An 18,752-nucleotide genomic window follows, 5' to 3' on the forward strand; every position below is an offset into this window, starting at 1 on the left:
CCACCGGGGGCTGTTTTTTTCACAATCTAATATAATTATTATATATATATATATATTTTTTTTTACAAGTCGATTATTCATTTCAATATAGAATATTCGTTGACAGCCCTACAACTACAATTAGTTACTGCACACTACATCACCCCTGAGTGGAACATGGAAAGCCAAACTTTCCCCCACTGTACCGAAAACCCGTACCGAACCGTGACTTCAAAACCGAGGTACGTACCGTACCGTGGTTTTTGTGTACCGTTACACCCCTAAAGGTTACACAGCACAAAACGTACAACAAACAGACCAGATCTGCTTTTATTTTTCAAATGTAATAAATGTGTAAAGACACATCAAATGCCAAAAGAAACAAAATACTATTGGCTGAGAATTGTCTGCTTTATTGAAATCTGGAGAGCAGTCGTTTAGGGACAATAGGGGCAGCAGTGGTCGCTATCTTACTTGTAGATGACTTTAGACTTTATCCCCCCCCCCCCCCCACCCCCTCCTAATAGACAGTCTCCTCCCCAACGTATGTACTGTATATATTTTCTCCCACCCGCCCACCCCCTCCTAATGTACAGACTCCTCCCCATCATATGTATATATTTTCTGTTAGGATCTCTGGGTAACAGTACTGTCGTATATGTCGTATATGTTACAAATGTAACAGTACTATATACCTGTATGTCATGTATGTCCATATGTCATAAATGTCATGATGTCATGTATGTCATTGCCTGTGGTGCATTTTTTCCTATTGCTAGGTTTTAGTGAGTTTTTCCTTACCTTCACGTGGGGTATGTCTGGGAGTGTTGCATTTATTTATTTTGCATTTATTTTAATTTTTTTTGACCTTATGGTGTCCTTGTTTTGTTCTTGAATTATTGTGATGTTTCTTCTTGACTTGTTTAAAGAAGACGTGTACGGCCCATGGGGACATTAACGTGTGTTGTCGGGCCTTACAAATAAATTGGATTGGATTGGACTTGATATGTTGTGTGTATGTCATAAATGTCACTATGAATTGAAAATGGAGGAGCCTGATGTAAACAAGACAAACGTCTTTCTCTGGTCTGCATCCCCCTTAACAATTGTGTGTATTGACTATTGAGCCGTACTGTATTGTACCTATTCTGTAATCTGTTAAATAAAGTTTTCATTCATTCATTCATACTAAAGTGAAATATGCCTTTAAGAACTAGCGTCATCCCCCGCGTCCCCCGCCCCTCCTCTTCCAGAAGGTGACGTCTCCTCGCTCCCAGCATGCAGCACACTGGAAACTCCACTCATTGCTAATGGCGGGTATTTCTACGGAGAGACTGAATTAAATATTAGGAATAATTTGTACTTTTATGAATGAATGTTAACTCGTACAGTTGGAATAACGATTCCGTTCTGTTTTGCGCCAGCAGCCGGGAAGAAACCGGAGCCAGGGCTTCATTTAGAAGAGATAATAACGGCGGCTTTCCGTTACTGCTGCTGTCATAAACCGAAAGTAGCTAAGTATCAACACAGCGTGGCTCCAGCAGCGACGTTGATTCAGTCATAAATAATAATAATGTTATCATATAAAGTCATGTCAACCTCGTGTCTATAACTCACCGGTGTACTACTAAGGAAGTTAGAACGGATAATAAAGTTGACATTGAGAATTGTGGGCTATTTTGAGCCACACTTTGATTTATCCAGCTTAACTTTTTCCCCCTTTTTGTTTGATCTGCACAATATTTGCTGCAGTCCCATGAAACGGAAATGGCATCGATATTAGTAGGGCTGTTATTATTATTAATATCAGTTATTCATGACGTCACCCATGCCTCGAAATTGAATATTCCCAAAGTGTTGCTGCCACTGGCCAGAAGTACAAGAATAAGCTTCACATTGGAGGCGACTGAAGGTTGTTATAGATGGTAAGTGCACCGTTAACATCTGTCTCTCTCTCTCTCTCTCTCTGTGTGTGTGTGTGTGTGTGTGTGTGTGTGTGTGTGTGTGTGTGTTTGGACAGGAAGCAGTCTGTCTGCAGTCTGTCTCTGAACTAGACCTTGAGGTGTCATGTTTCAAGGGGCATGTAAGGCCAGGCAGGCATACAGTACAAGTCAGTTCAGCATTCAAGTTCATTTTTGGTCTCTGCCACACTTTTTTTGAGATTAAAAAAATTATAATTTTGCAGACCTTCATTGAGGTAAAAATTTAGAAACTATCATTAGGGATACACACATACAGATTGATTGGGAGCAAAATAAACATGTAGCCTACTAGCCTGGTAAATACCTGTAACTTAAAACATAAAATAAATAACAACATGTAACGATAACCAAACTATTAACAGAAATGCTTTTTGAAATTAAATTAGTATAAATGAATATATAGTAAGCATGCAGATTGGTGAATATTGATTGATTGATTGATTGATTGAAAACTTTATTAACACTTTGACTGCCGGAAAACGCTTAAAAGCGTCATTCCCGGCCATGCTCAAGTTGCCGAGGACGCTTTACAGCGTCTTTAATATCAATATTTCAAAAATCTGGGATCGGATTCATATTTCCCCTCCGCTGGCCTGAGATCCACCAGGAGGACCCACTGAGCTCTCTGGCGGTTCAGGAGCGCCATCTGGTGGCCGATCGGCGCAATCGCTTAACAGGAAGTGCAGTAGAGGTTGTGCTGGTCTGCCATATTACTTCCGGGCACTCGCTATAGGTCCCGGGACTCGATCTCGACACACTACATAGCGATCGATTGCCAATAACTCGATAAACAACATGATTTGGACGTATATACCATTATACAAGCTGGAGATGGACCGGGTAAATCGACATCCCATAATGGTAAAATTTCGACTCTACAATGATCGCCCAACGGCGCGCGGAGACTGGGGTGAGTTTTAGCGTGTAAAATTACCGTCTTCGATACTAACTGCTATTATCAACATTTGACCCACATTAGATGATTGGTATAACGCTGCCCACGGAATTATAAACGCCCCCTACCCCATCCGGTCAACATCAGATGACGTGTAGTAACTTCTAGAAGTACGTCTAGTTGGAATTTTTTATATCGCGCTGATTGCCATAAAACTATTGCATCATCAATCAATATAATGTATTTGGGGCTATAGATCACGTTCTGGAGAAAGCTGCAGAAAGAGATGAAAACATACTTATACATTAGACCATACTTTACTATGAATATGTGAATGAAAAAGTTTAACGTTGCTACACAATGAACAATACATATAGGACTTTGAATGGGCCCTAATTAGGCCTGCCACGATAACACATTTTGCTGGGCGATTAATTGCCCCCGAAAATATCGCGATAAGCGATATTATTGCGACCGGTTAGAGAATTTTTTTGAGAAATTTATTTCCCAAAACTTTTATTTTGAAGCCCACCGCTCCGTCTTTTCCGGTTTAAGACTTTTATTTTGAAGCCCACCGACCGGACCGGAAGTATTGTTGTGATTATCCTAGCCGACAACTTGTCTCGTCCGGTTGTGTTTTTTAGTTTTAACGTTAGCTACTAACGTTAGATGCAGCTACTACAGGCAATCAACGATGAGGAGGAAGCGTCAAAGCAGTATATAATAGAATAGCTGTGGTGCGTAGGCACTGCAGCACGACTCGAAAACGACCCGTTATAATAAATTAATTCATGTTTAACTTGTCCCCGTCTCCAGTGCTTTGACTAGCCCCACCCGTTCATTGTAAACAATGATGCATGTAATTGTATTAACGTTATTCTGTGTTATTCTAACGTTACACTACAAATAACGCTACTTGGTTAAAAGGAGCAACACTATTGAGAAATGTATTAAGCTATATGTGGCGTTGCTACTGCCCCACGGAGCTCCCGTGCTGTGCTCTGTAGTAACGCCAGCGGCCAACCCACACGGAGAGAGACTGCACTGGTTCCGCCTCATTAAAACAAACGCGCAAATAGCAATTAATCGCGCCCGTCAAAATCATTGCATTCATTTTAATTATCGCGGCAATTAATCGATTTATTGCTTATCGCGGCAGGCCTAGCCCTAATAATGGCAATGTAGCAATAGAATTTAAAAAGTTATAGCCCTGCAAAGAAGGGGACTTTCTCTATAGACAAATAGAGCCGGCAACCTACGGTTGATAATGAATTTAACCCATGGCACCCAAAGTGTTAACAGATTGCAGAATGGGTACAATACAGTACAGCTCAATACACACAATTGTTAAGGGGATGCAGACCAGAGAAAGACTTTCGTCTTGTTTACATCAGGGTCCCCCATTTTCAATTCATCAGGACATATATGACATACATGACATACAGATAGTCAGTACTGCTACATCTCAGCGTTTCCGTTAGAACATATTCGTGCCGGTCTGGGTGTCCTGCAAGATTTCTATCCCCGGACATATTCGAGAAATTCCGGTCAGCCTGGTTTTCCTTTTTACCGGCTGAATGCCACCATCGGCGCCAATGTTAACGTTAATATCGCCTAATCTATGTTTTAAATTATGGCTATTTGTCTCTTTCAGAGCATTTAGAAAAGCCCCCGTTTTCAGATAAAAAACGGCTCATTCTAGAGCATTCTATGAAAATCGTCTTTTAGTGGAATATTCCACAACGTTGATATTCGTCGGCCTTTTTATGAATCGTTTTCAAATAAACGCTAGATGATGAATATTATACGTGCACGCAAGCACATTCGGGCCGCGCACGGATAATCGCTCCTAATCTATGTTTTAAATTATGGCTATGTGTCTCTTTCAGAGCATTTAGAAAAGCCCCCGTTTTCAGATAAAAAACAGCTCATTCTAGAGCATTCTATGAAAATCGTCTTTTAGTGGAATATTCCACAACGTTGATATTCGTCGGCCTTTTTATGAATCGTTTTCAAATAAACGCTAGATGATGAATATTATACGTGCACGCAAGCACATTCGGGCCGCGCACGGATAATCGCTCCGTTGATTTCCTCACGGACTTTTACAGTGAAACCGAAAGAAGACATTTCACAAAACAGCTTATAACTTCATCAAACTTACTCTGATTATCCTAACACTGATAACATAGAGTCCTTACCTGACATCAGATGGTATCCAACTGGTATATTCCAATTCCTGATCACCATTCGAAAAAATCGATACGTGTATGGATCCAACGCGATACTGTAGAACTCCATGATCAGCGGGGATCTGAGGTTCCAGAATGAACTGTGGTAACCCCGGCTGGATCAGTGAACTGGAAAATGTGGATATAATGTCGCACCTCAGCCAGGAGAATTAAACTTTCCACTCGGGCCTGAACGCTCGACATTTCTGTTTCTGTTTTCTTTCACCACGGCATCAGCGGTCTCTGTGACTTCAAGTTCAGAAGACTCATCTTCGTTGTCATTATTATTAGACCTGCTTGTGCTTGGTTTCATGAAATATTTGTTAAGCTTAGCTTGTTTGGCCATCTCTCTCTCTCGCTCGTATACCTGTTTGTCGTTATGGTGGCCAGGCAGGCTCAAAAAAAGAAAGAAAAAAAGATTCACATCCGAGCGGCGCCATCCGCGCTTTATCAGAGTGAAGCAAATGTAATGATTGTTTCGTTCATCGCATAGGCTATTTAATTTTAGCCTATTTTAATACAATTCAAATAATAAAATTGTGCTTAGAGAAATTATTTTCACCGGACATTATGACCGGAGAGATTTAAATATTCGGACTTCAACATATTTTGCCGGTCAAATACCGGTAATTACCGGCTAACGGAAACGCTGCTACATCTATACATTTATGACATACCAGATTTGCAAATACAGTACTGTTTGTGATACAGAAGGAGTCAAGAAAAGGGAGTATATACATTTGACGTAGAAACTGTACATTGGAGGAGGTTGGGTGGGGGGGGGTTGGGTACATTGGGATATTGACAACCATACTGGGTAATTTACATTGGAGGTGGTTGGGGGGGGAGACACACTGTATAAACAAGCAAAACTGTACATTGAGGGGGGGGGGGGGAGGAGACACTGTACAAACAAACAAAATTGTACATTGGACTATTGACAACCATACTAGGTAAATGACTGTACATTGGAGGGGGTTGGGTTAGGATATTTACAGGGGCCAGTGTTGAATTGCAGTCTCCCGTAGGTGTCCCTTGAGAGAGGTTTTGAAAGTGGGTAGTGATCCACATTCCTTTACAGCTTTGGGTAGGGCGTTCCACATTGATGTGGCATAATTGCGAAACGTGTTTAGTCCATTATTTGAGCCGAATCTGGGTTTAACATGATTTGTGGAGCTCCCTCTGGTGTTGTGATCGTGGTATTCACTGACCTTTGGGAAGTATTTTGACATGTACATGGGTACCTTGGTCGTGTAGTGTATCTTGTAGACCAGGCCCATTGCAAGTTGCTGTACTCTGTCGTCTACTCTAAGCCATCCTAGTAGAGCTGCCGCGGTATTGATATTTTCCTTACCGCACGAATTTGCGAAATATTTCCTACCGCCGCGGTAATTACCGCACAGTGCGCACAAAAAAGTTTGAATGCATTTTTATTTTTTTTGGTAGTCTACTCTTATAGCCTGCCTCTAGTCTAATGGCGCTTTTCCACTGCATAGTACCTACTCGACTCGACCCGCTTTAGGCACCTGGTACTTTGTTCCTTTTCCACTGCAGCCAGGTACTACTACTCCGTTTGTCTCCGTGTGGGGAATGGGGATGCAGGCGGGGCCGCCGCCGCTCGCTTGTGTACACTGAAAGCTCCGTGGGCATAGATGTCCGAGGGCTTGCAGCAAGCCAGAGTTTAACACAGTTTCAATCAATCAATCAATAACAACATTAACCAGACTCTCGTTGCGTCTATTCTGCCAACGCTAACGTTACCTCTCATTGTGTATTCTACCAAGCAAACCCGGGTTTAACGTTACCTCTCTCGTGTATATCGGCTGACTGTAGTAATAACAACAACAAACTTAACACATCAGCGATCTTGTTGTGACACTAAACTCTCCGCTCGGTGGTAAATTGGGTTGATGTCGGTTTTGTTTCATCAATAAATAAGGCAGAATACACAGTGAATCCATTCTTTTTAGTTTATTGCACTTGGTTCTGTCGCAAACAAATCCTGAATGAAATGCATCCTTAGCGAGGCAGTAAAGATGGCGGCGCGGCGTTCTGTTTTCGTTCAGAGGCTACAAAGTGTGACGCGTCGAGTAGGGGGTATCTGCAGAGCCGCAGAGCCAGGCTGGACCAATAGGGTCGCTTGGAACCGAGTAGGGTATATCTGCAGAGCCGCAAGCCGCAAGCCAACTTTATTATTATGATAAAAAACAGCGGTGACGCGGTATTCAGCCTAACTCTGCGGTGAGCGTGATGCAACAGCGATACCGCGGTAATGCGGTTATCGCGGCAGCTCTACATCCTAGGTTGTCAAAGTGGGCAGGGGTGAGGTGGGTTCTAGGAGTAAGGTCAAGCAGTAGTCTGACCAGTTTGTTTTGAGATGTTTGTAATTTTGTTTTTAGCGCCTTTGAGGTGCTTTGGTACCATGAGGTGCAAGCATAGTCGTAGTACCCCTGAATGAGTGCTCCTGCCAGAGTCTTCAGGGTATTCTTGTTTACCAGAGAGGAGATCCGGTACAAGAATCGAGTTCGTTTGGTTGACTTTTTTTATTACATTGGATGCCATTTTGTCACAGGAGAGATTAGCCTCTAGGATGGAACCCAGGTAGGTAATTTCATCTTTCCTTGTGACAATATTGTCACCCACTGTAACTGAGAAGCCGTCGGTCTTGCTGAGTTTGTTATTTGAACCGAAGAGAATGGACTGTTTTGCCCATGTGTAATGATAGTTTGTTATCAGCGAGCCATATGCAGATTCTGCCTAGTTCCGAGCTGAGGGTTTTTTCAACCTGTAACTTGTTCTTGTCAGAGACCAGCAGTCACAACACAAGCTGACGACATGTCATTTGCATAAATTAGGAACAGTAGCGGTCCTAGTATGCTTCCTTGTGGAACACCACAGCTCACTGTGAGGGGGGGGGGGGGGGATAGGGTACCGTTTACCTCCACCATCTGTTCCCTCCGCTCAAGGTAGGATTGCATCCAGCTCACTGATAGACTATCAAAACCAATTGCTTTTAGCTTGTCAATCAGAATGGAGTGATTGACCGTGTCAAAGGCCTTTTGTAGGTCCAGCATGACCATGCCGCAGTATTTGCCTGCGTCCACCTCTTGTTTGATGTGGTCATTCAAATAGAGAAGGCATGTGTCAGTGGAGTGGGATGTTCTGAAGCCAGATTGGAATTCGTAGATTCGATTTTTTTCCGCTAGGTACTTTTCGACCTGTTCATAGACAATTTTTTCCATGACTTTCGAGATGGAGGTGAGAATAGAAACAAGGCGGTAGTTGCCTGGGTCTAATTTGCTGCCCTTTTTGTGAAGAGGGGTCACCCTCGCAATTTTGAAGTCCTTGGGGACGTGTCCCTGTTTTATGGAGAGGTTTATTATGTGTGTGATGATTGGGGTGATGGCGGCTGCTGAGTCTCTGAGGAATTTGGAGGGGATGTTGTCATGGCCAGTGGCCTTGTTAGGTTGGAGGGCGCTCAGTTTATTGAGTACCTCATCTGTTGTTACCATTTCCAGCTTGAAGTCGTCCTTGCGGACCCCTAGGTTTTTGTAGTAAGCTACTATGTGTTCTACCCCATAACGCCCTGAGTGGGAGGGTAGTTTGTTTACCAGTGTTGTGGCTATGTTTGTGAAGAAAATGTTTAAGTAATTGGCTACATCCAGCTTGTCTGTGATGAGCGTGTTGTCCGTTTTATGTTTATGTTTGAGAATCTGGTTTTGAGTTTTTTACTGCATCCTAGTTGATTATTGAGTAATTTCCAAAGTTCATGTGGTTTGTTTTTGTTTTCCTCAGTTTTGTCATTGATGAAATTCTTTTTTGCAGTTTTGATCATGGAGTTTACGTCGTTTCTTAGTCTGTTTCTTTCTAGTTTGAGTTCAGTCACGTGGGCTTGGAGTTCACTGCTCGTGCTTTTAGTAAGCTTTGACTGACTTTTACGAAACTCAGAGCATTTTTTGTCTCTGGTTTTCATAGCGGCCAGTATTTCGGAGTGCATCCACGGCTCAGCGTGATTTTTTACCCTGGTGGTTCTTAGGGGGGCCATGTCGTTTAGTATTGTTGAGAATTTGGTTTTGAAGCCAAGCCATGTTTCTTCAACCAGTGTACCATTGGGATTGAGTTCATCTGACCAGTCCAGACTCTCCAGTTCAAGGTTGAAGGCCTCGCTAGAGTAGGTTTTGAGGTCTCTAGATGTGACTGTTTTGTGGCAGCCAGCCTTTTGTTTTAGTTTTTTGCGGGTACAGAATATCATATAATGATCACTTAACCCGCATGCTATAACCCCTTTATTGGAGATCTTGGACTTGTCGGAGGTCAGAATGAGGTCAATGGTAGTCTGAGTTGATTCACATACACGTGTGGGTTGGGTGATTAGCTGGCTGAGGCCGTGCAGATCACAAAACCTACTGAATGACTTGAAGACGGGTGCATCTTTTCGTTGCATATCCGTGTTCCAGTCTCCAATAAGAATATATATATATATATATATATATATATATATATATATATATATATATATATATATATATATATATATATACATACATACATATATATATATATATATGACCATATCTGCTCTTTTTACACATGTATCCTGTGAAAAATGAACCCCCAGGCATCACAGACATTAGAACGTTTTACAGACTAGTCCAGAGGTTCCTCCTAATCAGTTTTATTTGGCAGGCAGACTACATTTTAAAATCGGAAACATTCCTCTGACCCCCCCCCCAACATTTAAAACCGGAAACAGGAACACATATAATGAAATCATACAGATTACACATTGTATTACTGAGTGCATAACATGTTTAATTCCTCCAGGGGCCAGAAAGGAAGCCTCTCATGTGAGTTGGTTATTATGAATGATAATTAGTGTGAACAGGCTTGTATGGTTTTATGGCTTTCATGCCTCAAGCCTCTGGACGCTGGTTTTGATCACAGTCATTCTAATCTGGTTAGGGTTTTTCTTTTTTTAACCTAATTTTCGAATTGGGCGTGGAAATAATAATATAGAAATGGCATCGTGTCGTAAAACCACAATTCCTGTCGGACAGGAAGCAACAGTTGTGATTGGAGGATCAAGAAAAGAGGGCGGCATTTGAGAGGTCAATATTGTATTGATACACAATGGCAGGTATTGAGATATTATTCATGGTAATATCTACAAAAATCACAGTGTAGGACTATATAGATTCTTTAAAGGAACACCGAACACACCGACATGGGAAATGCACTCACCGTATTCTCCAGAGTCTCACAAGAAGAGGGATACCAATTTCCTCTCTGTGTGTTCAGTAGAAAGCTGTCCGCCTGCAAGCTACTCTCCGCCGCTTCCATTAATTTGTGCTAGCTTGCGGTCGGATAGCTTTCTACTGAACGCACAGAGGAAATTGTATCTCTCTTCTTGTCTGACTGGAGAAGACGGTGAGAGCATTTCCCATAATGTTGGTGTGTTCCTTTAACCCCTTAATCGCCGTTGACGCTGAAACACGTCATTCCCCTCCATGCTCATTCTGCCGTTGACGCTGGACAGCGTCTTTGATATCAATATTTAAAAAATCTGTGATCGAAATCATATTTCTCCCCCGGAGACATGAGATGTACTGGTGAGCCCCTATCAACTCTCTAACGGTTCAAGAGCGCCATCTGGTGGCCGATCGGCCTGATCGCCCAGGGAAGAAACAGGAAGTGGAAGCTGGTGCTCATTTCAATTTGGTCCGATCACTCGCTATAGGTCCCGGGACTCGATCTCGACACAATGGATAGCGATCCGTTGCCAATAACTCGATAAACAACATGATTTGGACGTATATACTATTATACAACCTGGAAATGGATCGGGTATTTCTACATCCCATAATAGAAAAAATTCTGTTCCACGCTCATCTCCCAACGGCGAGAGGAAGCTACGGTGAGTTTCAGCTAGGGCTGGGCGATATGGAAAAAAATCATATCGCCATAACGATATGATAATGTTATCATATTTCTCTATCGATAATTATCGATTTTTATTTTTAATTTTTTTAAACAACAGATGTATATTTATTTTGCAGCAATTCTTTGTCGTTGCCGCCATCTTTAGTGTTACATCCCCTCACACTCCAGTTCTCAGGCTGCAGCTGGTTTAAAAGCGAAAGTAAACCGGCTTCTCTGCTGGCTGTGGCTCCAGGGGGCCTGTTACTGTTCCGCAACTGTAAGTTACTTCCTGGGTAGGCCTGATTGGCCCCGACAGGCACGTGACAGGCGCGGCCACGCCCCGCGGCAGCCTCAGGACGCGCAACGAGGCTGCTGAGAGCTGTCGCGCGGAAATAGGCTGTCTATTGCCATTCTCTAAGACAAACTCTAACCTTAACCAGCTCCTTAACAGCGCCTAAACTTAACCCTTTAACCTTAAGCAACTCCGAAACTATGCCTAACCTTAACCTTAACCTTAACCTTAACCATGCCTAACCTTAACCATAAGGCATAACCAACTCCGAAAGAATATTGCCATTCTCTAAGACAAACTCTAACCTTAACCAGCTCCTTAACAGCGCCTAAACTTAACCTTTCTAACCATAACCAACTCCGAAACAATGCCTAACCTTAACCAACTCCGAAACAATGCTTAAAGTTAACATGCCTAAACTTAACGGCGAACGAATGCACGTTAAAAAAAAATAAAAAAATTGAAGGGAATCTAACTTGCCAGCAACGGACGGTAGGATCCACACCAATGCAGCGCTGCCAATTGAGCTATTTCTGGATAGTGAAAAAGGGCGTATTACTGCTACATAATCTACATAATGCTGCCGCGGAGCATGCCGCGCGGCAGAGAAAGTTGCGCGTCCTGAGGCTGCCGCGGGGCGTGGCCGTGCCTGTCACGTGCCTGTCGCGGCCAATCAGGCCTACCCCGGAAGTAACTTACAGTTGCGGAACAGTAACAGGCCTCCAGGGGAGTTGAACAGTTCTGGCTCTGCTAGTTTATTTTCTATCTTTTGGCGCTTTTTTGGTGGACAAACCACCGCACATGTGCACCGTGACTTGTGACTGGAGTCTAGTTCTGCTAGCACACATAGCCTACTGTGTACAGACGGTTTCAAACTGTATTTTAAATTAGAAAGCAAACAAAATAAATGGACAAGAGAAAAATAAATCTCAATTTGGTCAGTATTGTCATTTGGACAAGCAAAGCCATTACTTTAAGTTGCAAGAAAGACAAGTCTGTCCACTGTCTCTGGTTTTAAAACTGCCCTGTTGCAGGTCACAAAAAAAAAAAAAAACGATTTTTTTTTAATTTCGATATTCGTTATCGATTATTAAAATATATCGCGATATTTATCATTATCGTTATATCGCCCAGCCCTAGTTTCAGCGTTATTTTTTAATGTCTTCTATACTAACTGCTCTAATGATCATATAACCCACACTAGATGAATGATATAACATTGCCCACGGAATTATAAACGACCCCCCGCCCATCCGGTCAACATCAGATCATACGTAGTAACTTCTAGAAGTACGTGCAGTTGACATTTTTTATCTCGCGCCGATTGCTAACTGTATACAATCATCAATATAATGCATTTAGGGCTATAAATCACGTCCTGGAGAAAGCTGCAGAAAACGATAAAAACATACTTATACTTTAGAACGTATTTTAGTATGAATATGTGAATGAAAAAGTATAACGTTGCTACACCCTGAACAATAGATATAGGACTTTGAATGGGCCCTAATAATGTCAATTTAGCAATACAATTTAAAAAGCTATAGCCCTGCAAAGAAGGGGACTTTCTCCATGTTAAATAGGGCTGGCGAGGGATGGTAAATTATGAATTTAACCCCGGCGAGTGCATTTGAAACCATGGACTCAAATACACACTAGCCCGTGCTGTTAAATATACTCTTATTTTTGTTCACTTTTTTGTTTATTATAATTTTCTGAGGACATACAAGTCAAAGTATATGCATTATTGTATTGTCATTGTCCACATAGAACAGATAACAAGATTAAACTGAGAAAAAGAAAAAGTAAACAAGAAGACAAACAAACACTAGTTGGTCGCACAACACAGTTATCTCAAAAGTATATATATAGGCGGTTAGGTGGTCGAGCGGAGATTGCGTTCGTCACCAGCCCCGGAGCTGTGAGCTTGGTTCGCCTGTTCGAATCCAGCTCACAGCTCCGGGGTTGTTACCAGCTTGGCTGGCCGTCTGCACTGATACAATTGGCTGTATCAGAGGGTGGGAGAAGCTGGCGGGGTGGGTCCGGGTCGTTGTAAACAGCGACTCCTACAGTTCGGTCGGGTCGCCTGCTAAGCGCGGATTGGACGTGAGGGGGATAGTGTGATCCTCCCACACGCTACGCCCTCTCAATGAGAATCCGCGCTGCCAGGTGAAAAGAAGCGGTGATTGGCTGGACGTGTGTCGGAGGAAGCACGTGGTAGCCTCCACTCTCCCAAAAATGATCTGACTGTGGGGGGTAAAGCGCAGCGACCAGGAAGGGACTGGGAATTGGCATACGACTAACATTGGGATGGGAGAAAATCGGAGGAAAATGGAGGGGGAAAAAAGACAAATATATATAAAAAAAAAAAAAAAAAAGTATATATATATACATACATACATACATACATACATACACATAAAAATAAAAATAGTATATCACAGGGTTTCCCATTAATTACCTAGACTGTGGCGGCCCGCCACAGTTGTATAATGAACCAAAAAAAATATGTAAAAAATAATTTTTTTTTTTTTTTATAATTATTATTATTATTTTTTTTTTTATATAAAGTTTGCCAATAGGGATTTATCAGTAGTATTGGCAGTGGTAGTAGTCGTAATAGTAATCCACTATATATATTTTTTTTCTAAAAAATAAACCAGTTCAACACAGGTAACCACTTTTGCTTCATTTCTTTGATGGCTCAAATGTATGTATGCTCTAGTCCAGTGGTTCCCAAAGTCGGGGTCGCGACCCAAAGGAGCCACAGGAGGGCCGTGAGATGATAAAAAAAAAAAAAATCCAATTTTTTTTTTTTTTTTTTTTTTTGTCAGGCCACTGAACTTAGAAGCAGGCCAGGACGCCTGTAGCTGTTCCGCAACCGTTGCTATTTCCGGGGTAGGCCTGATTGGCCCCGACAGGCACGTGACCCGCCGCGGCCACGCCCCGCGGCAGCCTCAGGACGCGGCAACGAGGCTGCTGTGGTTCACAGGCGCTTTCCGCCTTCAACGCCGTCCGCAGCATTAGGAAGGAGTTCGCGGCGCCTTTCACATCGCAGTCATCAGTCATAATAATCGCGCCGCAGTCGGCAGTCATGCAATCATTTATCATTTAACATTTGAAAGGCATACATTGTTGTATGAAATAAAATAGTATAGAGACATATGTACAGCGTCGCGCCGCAGTCGGCAGTCATGCAATCATTTATCATTTAACATTTGAAAGGCATACATTGTTGTATGAAATAAAATAGCGGGGAGAATATGCTCACGCGAGCGGCATCGCTGAGCTCTGGTGACGGTCTTATTGGGGCTTATGCCGAGAACAGCAGTAACACAACATTGCAACTGTTGTGTTACTGCTTTCTGACCGAATTAGTCATTCATTTGTCTAGCACAGTCTCTAACAGTGTAACAGTAAGAAGCATTTTGGATAATAAAAGTATTCTGTACTTCTGTATGACAACAATGTATGTCTTTCAAATGTTAAATGATTAAATGATACACAGCGAAATCTACGCTCTCGCCTCTCATCCTGCTTTCGCCAACGGCAGCGATGTGAAAGGCGAAGCGAACTCCAGCAGTAGCGCGCTTGCCGCTGGGGCTGCCGCGGGGCGTGGCCGCGGCGGGTCACGTGCCTGTCGGGGCCAATCAGGCCTACCCCGGAAATAGCAACGGTTGCGGAACAGCTACAGGCGGCCAGGACAGTGTTTCTAGTTGTATTCTAAAATTCTATTCTATTGTATTCTAAAATGTGACTATATGGTTTTATATTAACTTAATAAATAAACAAAAACGAAAAATCTACTTATTTCAACCAACATTTCAAACCAAATAACAGATTATGCACATAAAACGCTGAAAACAACCGAAGCAACAATAGTATTTTAACACTTTGAGTGCCACTCACGAGATTTCTCTGTTTTTTTTATAGGTGGTTGCATGCCACTCACGAGATTTCTCGGAATTATTATTATTTTTTTTTTGTGATCTGAAAAATTATTGCATCACCCGAGCCTACCCGAGTATAGCCGAGGGGCGCCGGCGATCACTGTGGAAAAAAGCGCCCCCTGTCGTCTCCCAGATGACATAAGTGATTTTGGAATGGACTCAATGAAAATGAATGGGGAAAAAAATCCGGTACTCCACATTTTCCAGTTCACTGATCCAGCCGGGGTTACTAGAGTTCATTCTGGAGCCTCAGATCCCCGCGGATCATGGAGTTCTACTGTATCGCGTTGGATCCATACACGTATCGATTTTTTCGAATGGTGATCAGGAATTGGAATATACCAGTTGGATACCATCTGATGTCAGGTAAGGACTATGTTATCAGTGGTAGGATAATCAGAGTAAGTTTGATGAAGTTATAAGCTGTTTTGTGAAATGTCTTCTTTCGGTTTCACTGTAAAAGTCCGTGAGGAAATCAACGGAGCGATTATCAGTGCGCGGCCGTAATGTGCGTGCGTGCACGTATAATATTGATCATCTAGCGTTTATTTGAAAACGATTCATAAAAAGGCAGACGAATATCAACGTTGTGGAATATTCCACTAAAAGACGATTTTCATAGAATGCTCCAGAATGAGCTGTTTTTTATATCAAAACGGGGGCTTTTCTAACTGCTCTGAAACGGCAACGACGCGATAAAAAAACAATCTGCCTTCACAGCACTGACTGGAAAATAGTCTTTGATAATGCGATGGGCAGATTAGACACATAGCCATAATTTAAAACATAGATTAGGCGATATTAACGTTAACATTGGCACCGATGGTGGCATTCAAGCGGTAAAACGGAAAACCAGGCGTGGCGCTGAAAGTGTTAATGAGGCTATTATTATTATCATTATTATTTTGCAACAAGTTAGCCCTCATAAATAGCACATATAAATGAATAACTAACTTGAACTAACTTAATAGGATTGAAGTGATATTTGGCCTGGCAAAAAAAAAAAAGCCTGACGATGTGCATTGGGCCGCGGCTCTCTGACGCCTTATTTTCTGGGTCCCGGCCTGAAAAGTTTGGGAACCCCTGCTCTAGTCCAGTGGTTCCCACACCTCTCCTCGAGGCACCCCAGCCGTTCCATGTATTTGTTAAATTCCACCACCAGCACACCTGATTCAACTAATAAAGGGCTTGTTAGCAGGTATATATAAGATTTTTTCTTCTTCCTGTTCCTTTCGGCCATGGTATTTTTTGTGAATTATGTGAATATGTACTGTTGGACTGTGGTGATTCCATGTACGGATAAATAAAATGATGATGATGATGATGAATCAGGTGTGCTGGTGGTGGAATTTAACAAATACATTGAACGGCTGGGGTGCTTCGAGGAGAGGATTGGGAAGCACTAGTCTAGTCGATTTTGTGTTTTGAGCACAAAGTTCATCATCGATCTAGCCTCTTTATTTTGCTCTCAAAGTGCACCAGATTGATGCATTTAACTTTAAAATGTACAACAACAACTAGAGGGTCGGAGGTTCACCCCCAATAGTCTCTGAAAATCCTGTGGGAAACACTTTATCATATATATAACACATGTTCAAGTACCCAAACCCTAATATACTCTTATAGAGTAAAATATAAACTGTGTGTTTTAACAGAATTGTAGCAGTTTTAAGTATAAAGTATTTAATTAAGTATTGAGGTGTTTTCCTGATACCAGGACATTTTGGCTCCAATTCTCATAAATGTATCAAAATGTTTATAGTATTGCAATATTGAATTGGGACCCTTCGTATCTTTATGTATTGTACCTCCAGATTATTGCCAATACACAGCCCTAACAACTGGGGGACTGTACTTTAGTCAATACACACCATAATACTGTAACATACAGTTTTGGCAAATATTAATAAGGAATTATTAAATATTTTGTTATCTTTTTTTTTTCTTTTTTTTTTCACCTGATTTTTCTGTGCTTTTTCCTCTCATCCCAATTTTTTGTCGTTATGCCAATTCCCCCCTCCCCTACTTGGTTGTTGTGCGCATGTGCCCCCTACTGGTCGGTCTAGGGAGCCCTGAGGTCTACCACATGCTTCCTCCGACACATGCGGAGACAGCCAGCGGCTCTCTTTTCACCTGACAGCGCGGACTCTCATTGGTGAAGTGTAAACGCGTGGGAGGTCAGCGTGATTACGAAACCTATCCGCATTTCTCGGAGACGCTCTCTGATTGGCCACTGACCCGTTTGCCCAATCCGTGACGAGTAGGGATGCCCCGATCACGTTTTTTGCCATCGATACCGATCATCGTGAGCCATATCGGCCGATACCGATCGTTTTTGATAAATTTCTTTTTTTTTTATTATTTTATATATACTTTTTTATAAAATATATATATTATATAATTAGACTTGTACTTGTATTATCTGCGAGACATCGCCACCACGCAACAAGCTCCACTGTCTGTGTGTACTCTAGTAGCCTCCAGCTACGGCCAGGATTCACCGGAGCTGCAGCTGGACCCTATACTCGAGTAGCCTGCAGCTACGTCCAGGATTCTCCGGAGCTGCAGCTAGACCCTATTGATCATATTCAACAACATGCCCTCAGCTCGAATACGCATCGAATGAGTGTTATAAAACATTGATATCAGGAGCTAGGGGTGGACGGTATGGTCTAAAATTTATATCACGGTATAATTTGAAGCATAGACGGTAACGGTATATATCACGGTATCATCGTTTTTGATAAAATTTTTTTTTTTATTTTATATAATTTTTTTAATTTTTTTATAAAATATATATATTATATAATTAGACTTGTACTTGTATTATCTGCGAGACATCGCCACCACGCAACAAGCTCCACTGTCTGTGTGTACTCTAGTAGCCTCCAGCTACGGCCAGGTTTCCCCGGAGCTGCACCTGGACCTATACTCAGTAGCCTCGAGCAGAGCTACGGCCAGGATTCTCCGGCGCTGCACCTGGACCCTATTATATTGGAATAACGTTAGCAAGCCCTCAGCTCGAATACGCATCGAATCAGTGTTATAAGACATTGATATCAGGAGCTATCCGGCTAAGCCGGATATATAACGTTAATACAACGCCTCAGTGAATTATTTAGTTCAATGGGACATTTCGTTTTGAACGGTGAACTAACTCGCGTTAACGTGAGCTAACGGCTAACAGGTAGCACACACACGTCTCTCTCTACTAGACTTTGTGGAGCGTTTGTTGATGTCAGGAGCTATCGGTAGCTGGCCGACTAGATACCGTTCGGTTAGACAATGCCTCATCATGTATTAAACTAAAAGTGAATAGTTGACTGGGTCATTTTGTAACGGTAGCTAAGCTAACGTTAGCTCAGGGAGACGCCGCCGACAGCTGAGCTCCCGTGTCCCGTCCCACTAGACTACTAGATCCGTGTTTACATGCGTGCGGTAGGGGCTGGCACGCCCACTGCGCGAAGCCTCCTAAATAACTTTTTCCAGTTGGCACATATCTAT

At 42.4% G+C, this 18,752-nt stretch overlaps 1 protein-coding gene across 1 annotated transcript in view; it reads left to right on the top strand.

Annotated features, from left to right (window-relative positions):
- Positions 1–1,746: 1,746 nt before the first annotated feature.
- The window catches only part of nup210 (nucleoporin 210), a gene marked incomplete at its 5' end in the record, with an annotated part of 214,458 nt that continues 197,452 nt past the window's right edge, over positions 1,747–18,752 (top strand). The window contains one exon of the mRNA XM_084333618.1: positions 1,747–1,904. Coding sequence (XP_084189744.1) covers positions 1,747–1,904 — 158 coding nt within the window. The remainder of the gene's footprint in view (positions 1,905–18,752) is intronic.

The sequence above is a fragment of the Notolepis coatsorum genome (genome assembly GCF_963971535.1).
Source record: "Notolepis coatsorum genome assembly, chromosome: 17".
NCBI lineage: Eukaryota > Metazoa > Chordata > Actinopteri > Aulopiformes > Paralepididae > Notolepis > Notolepis coatsorum.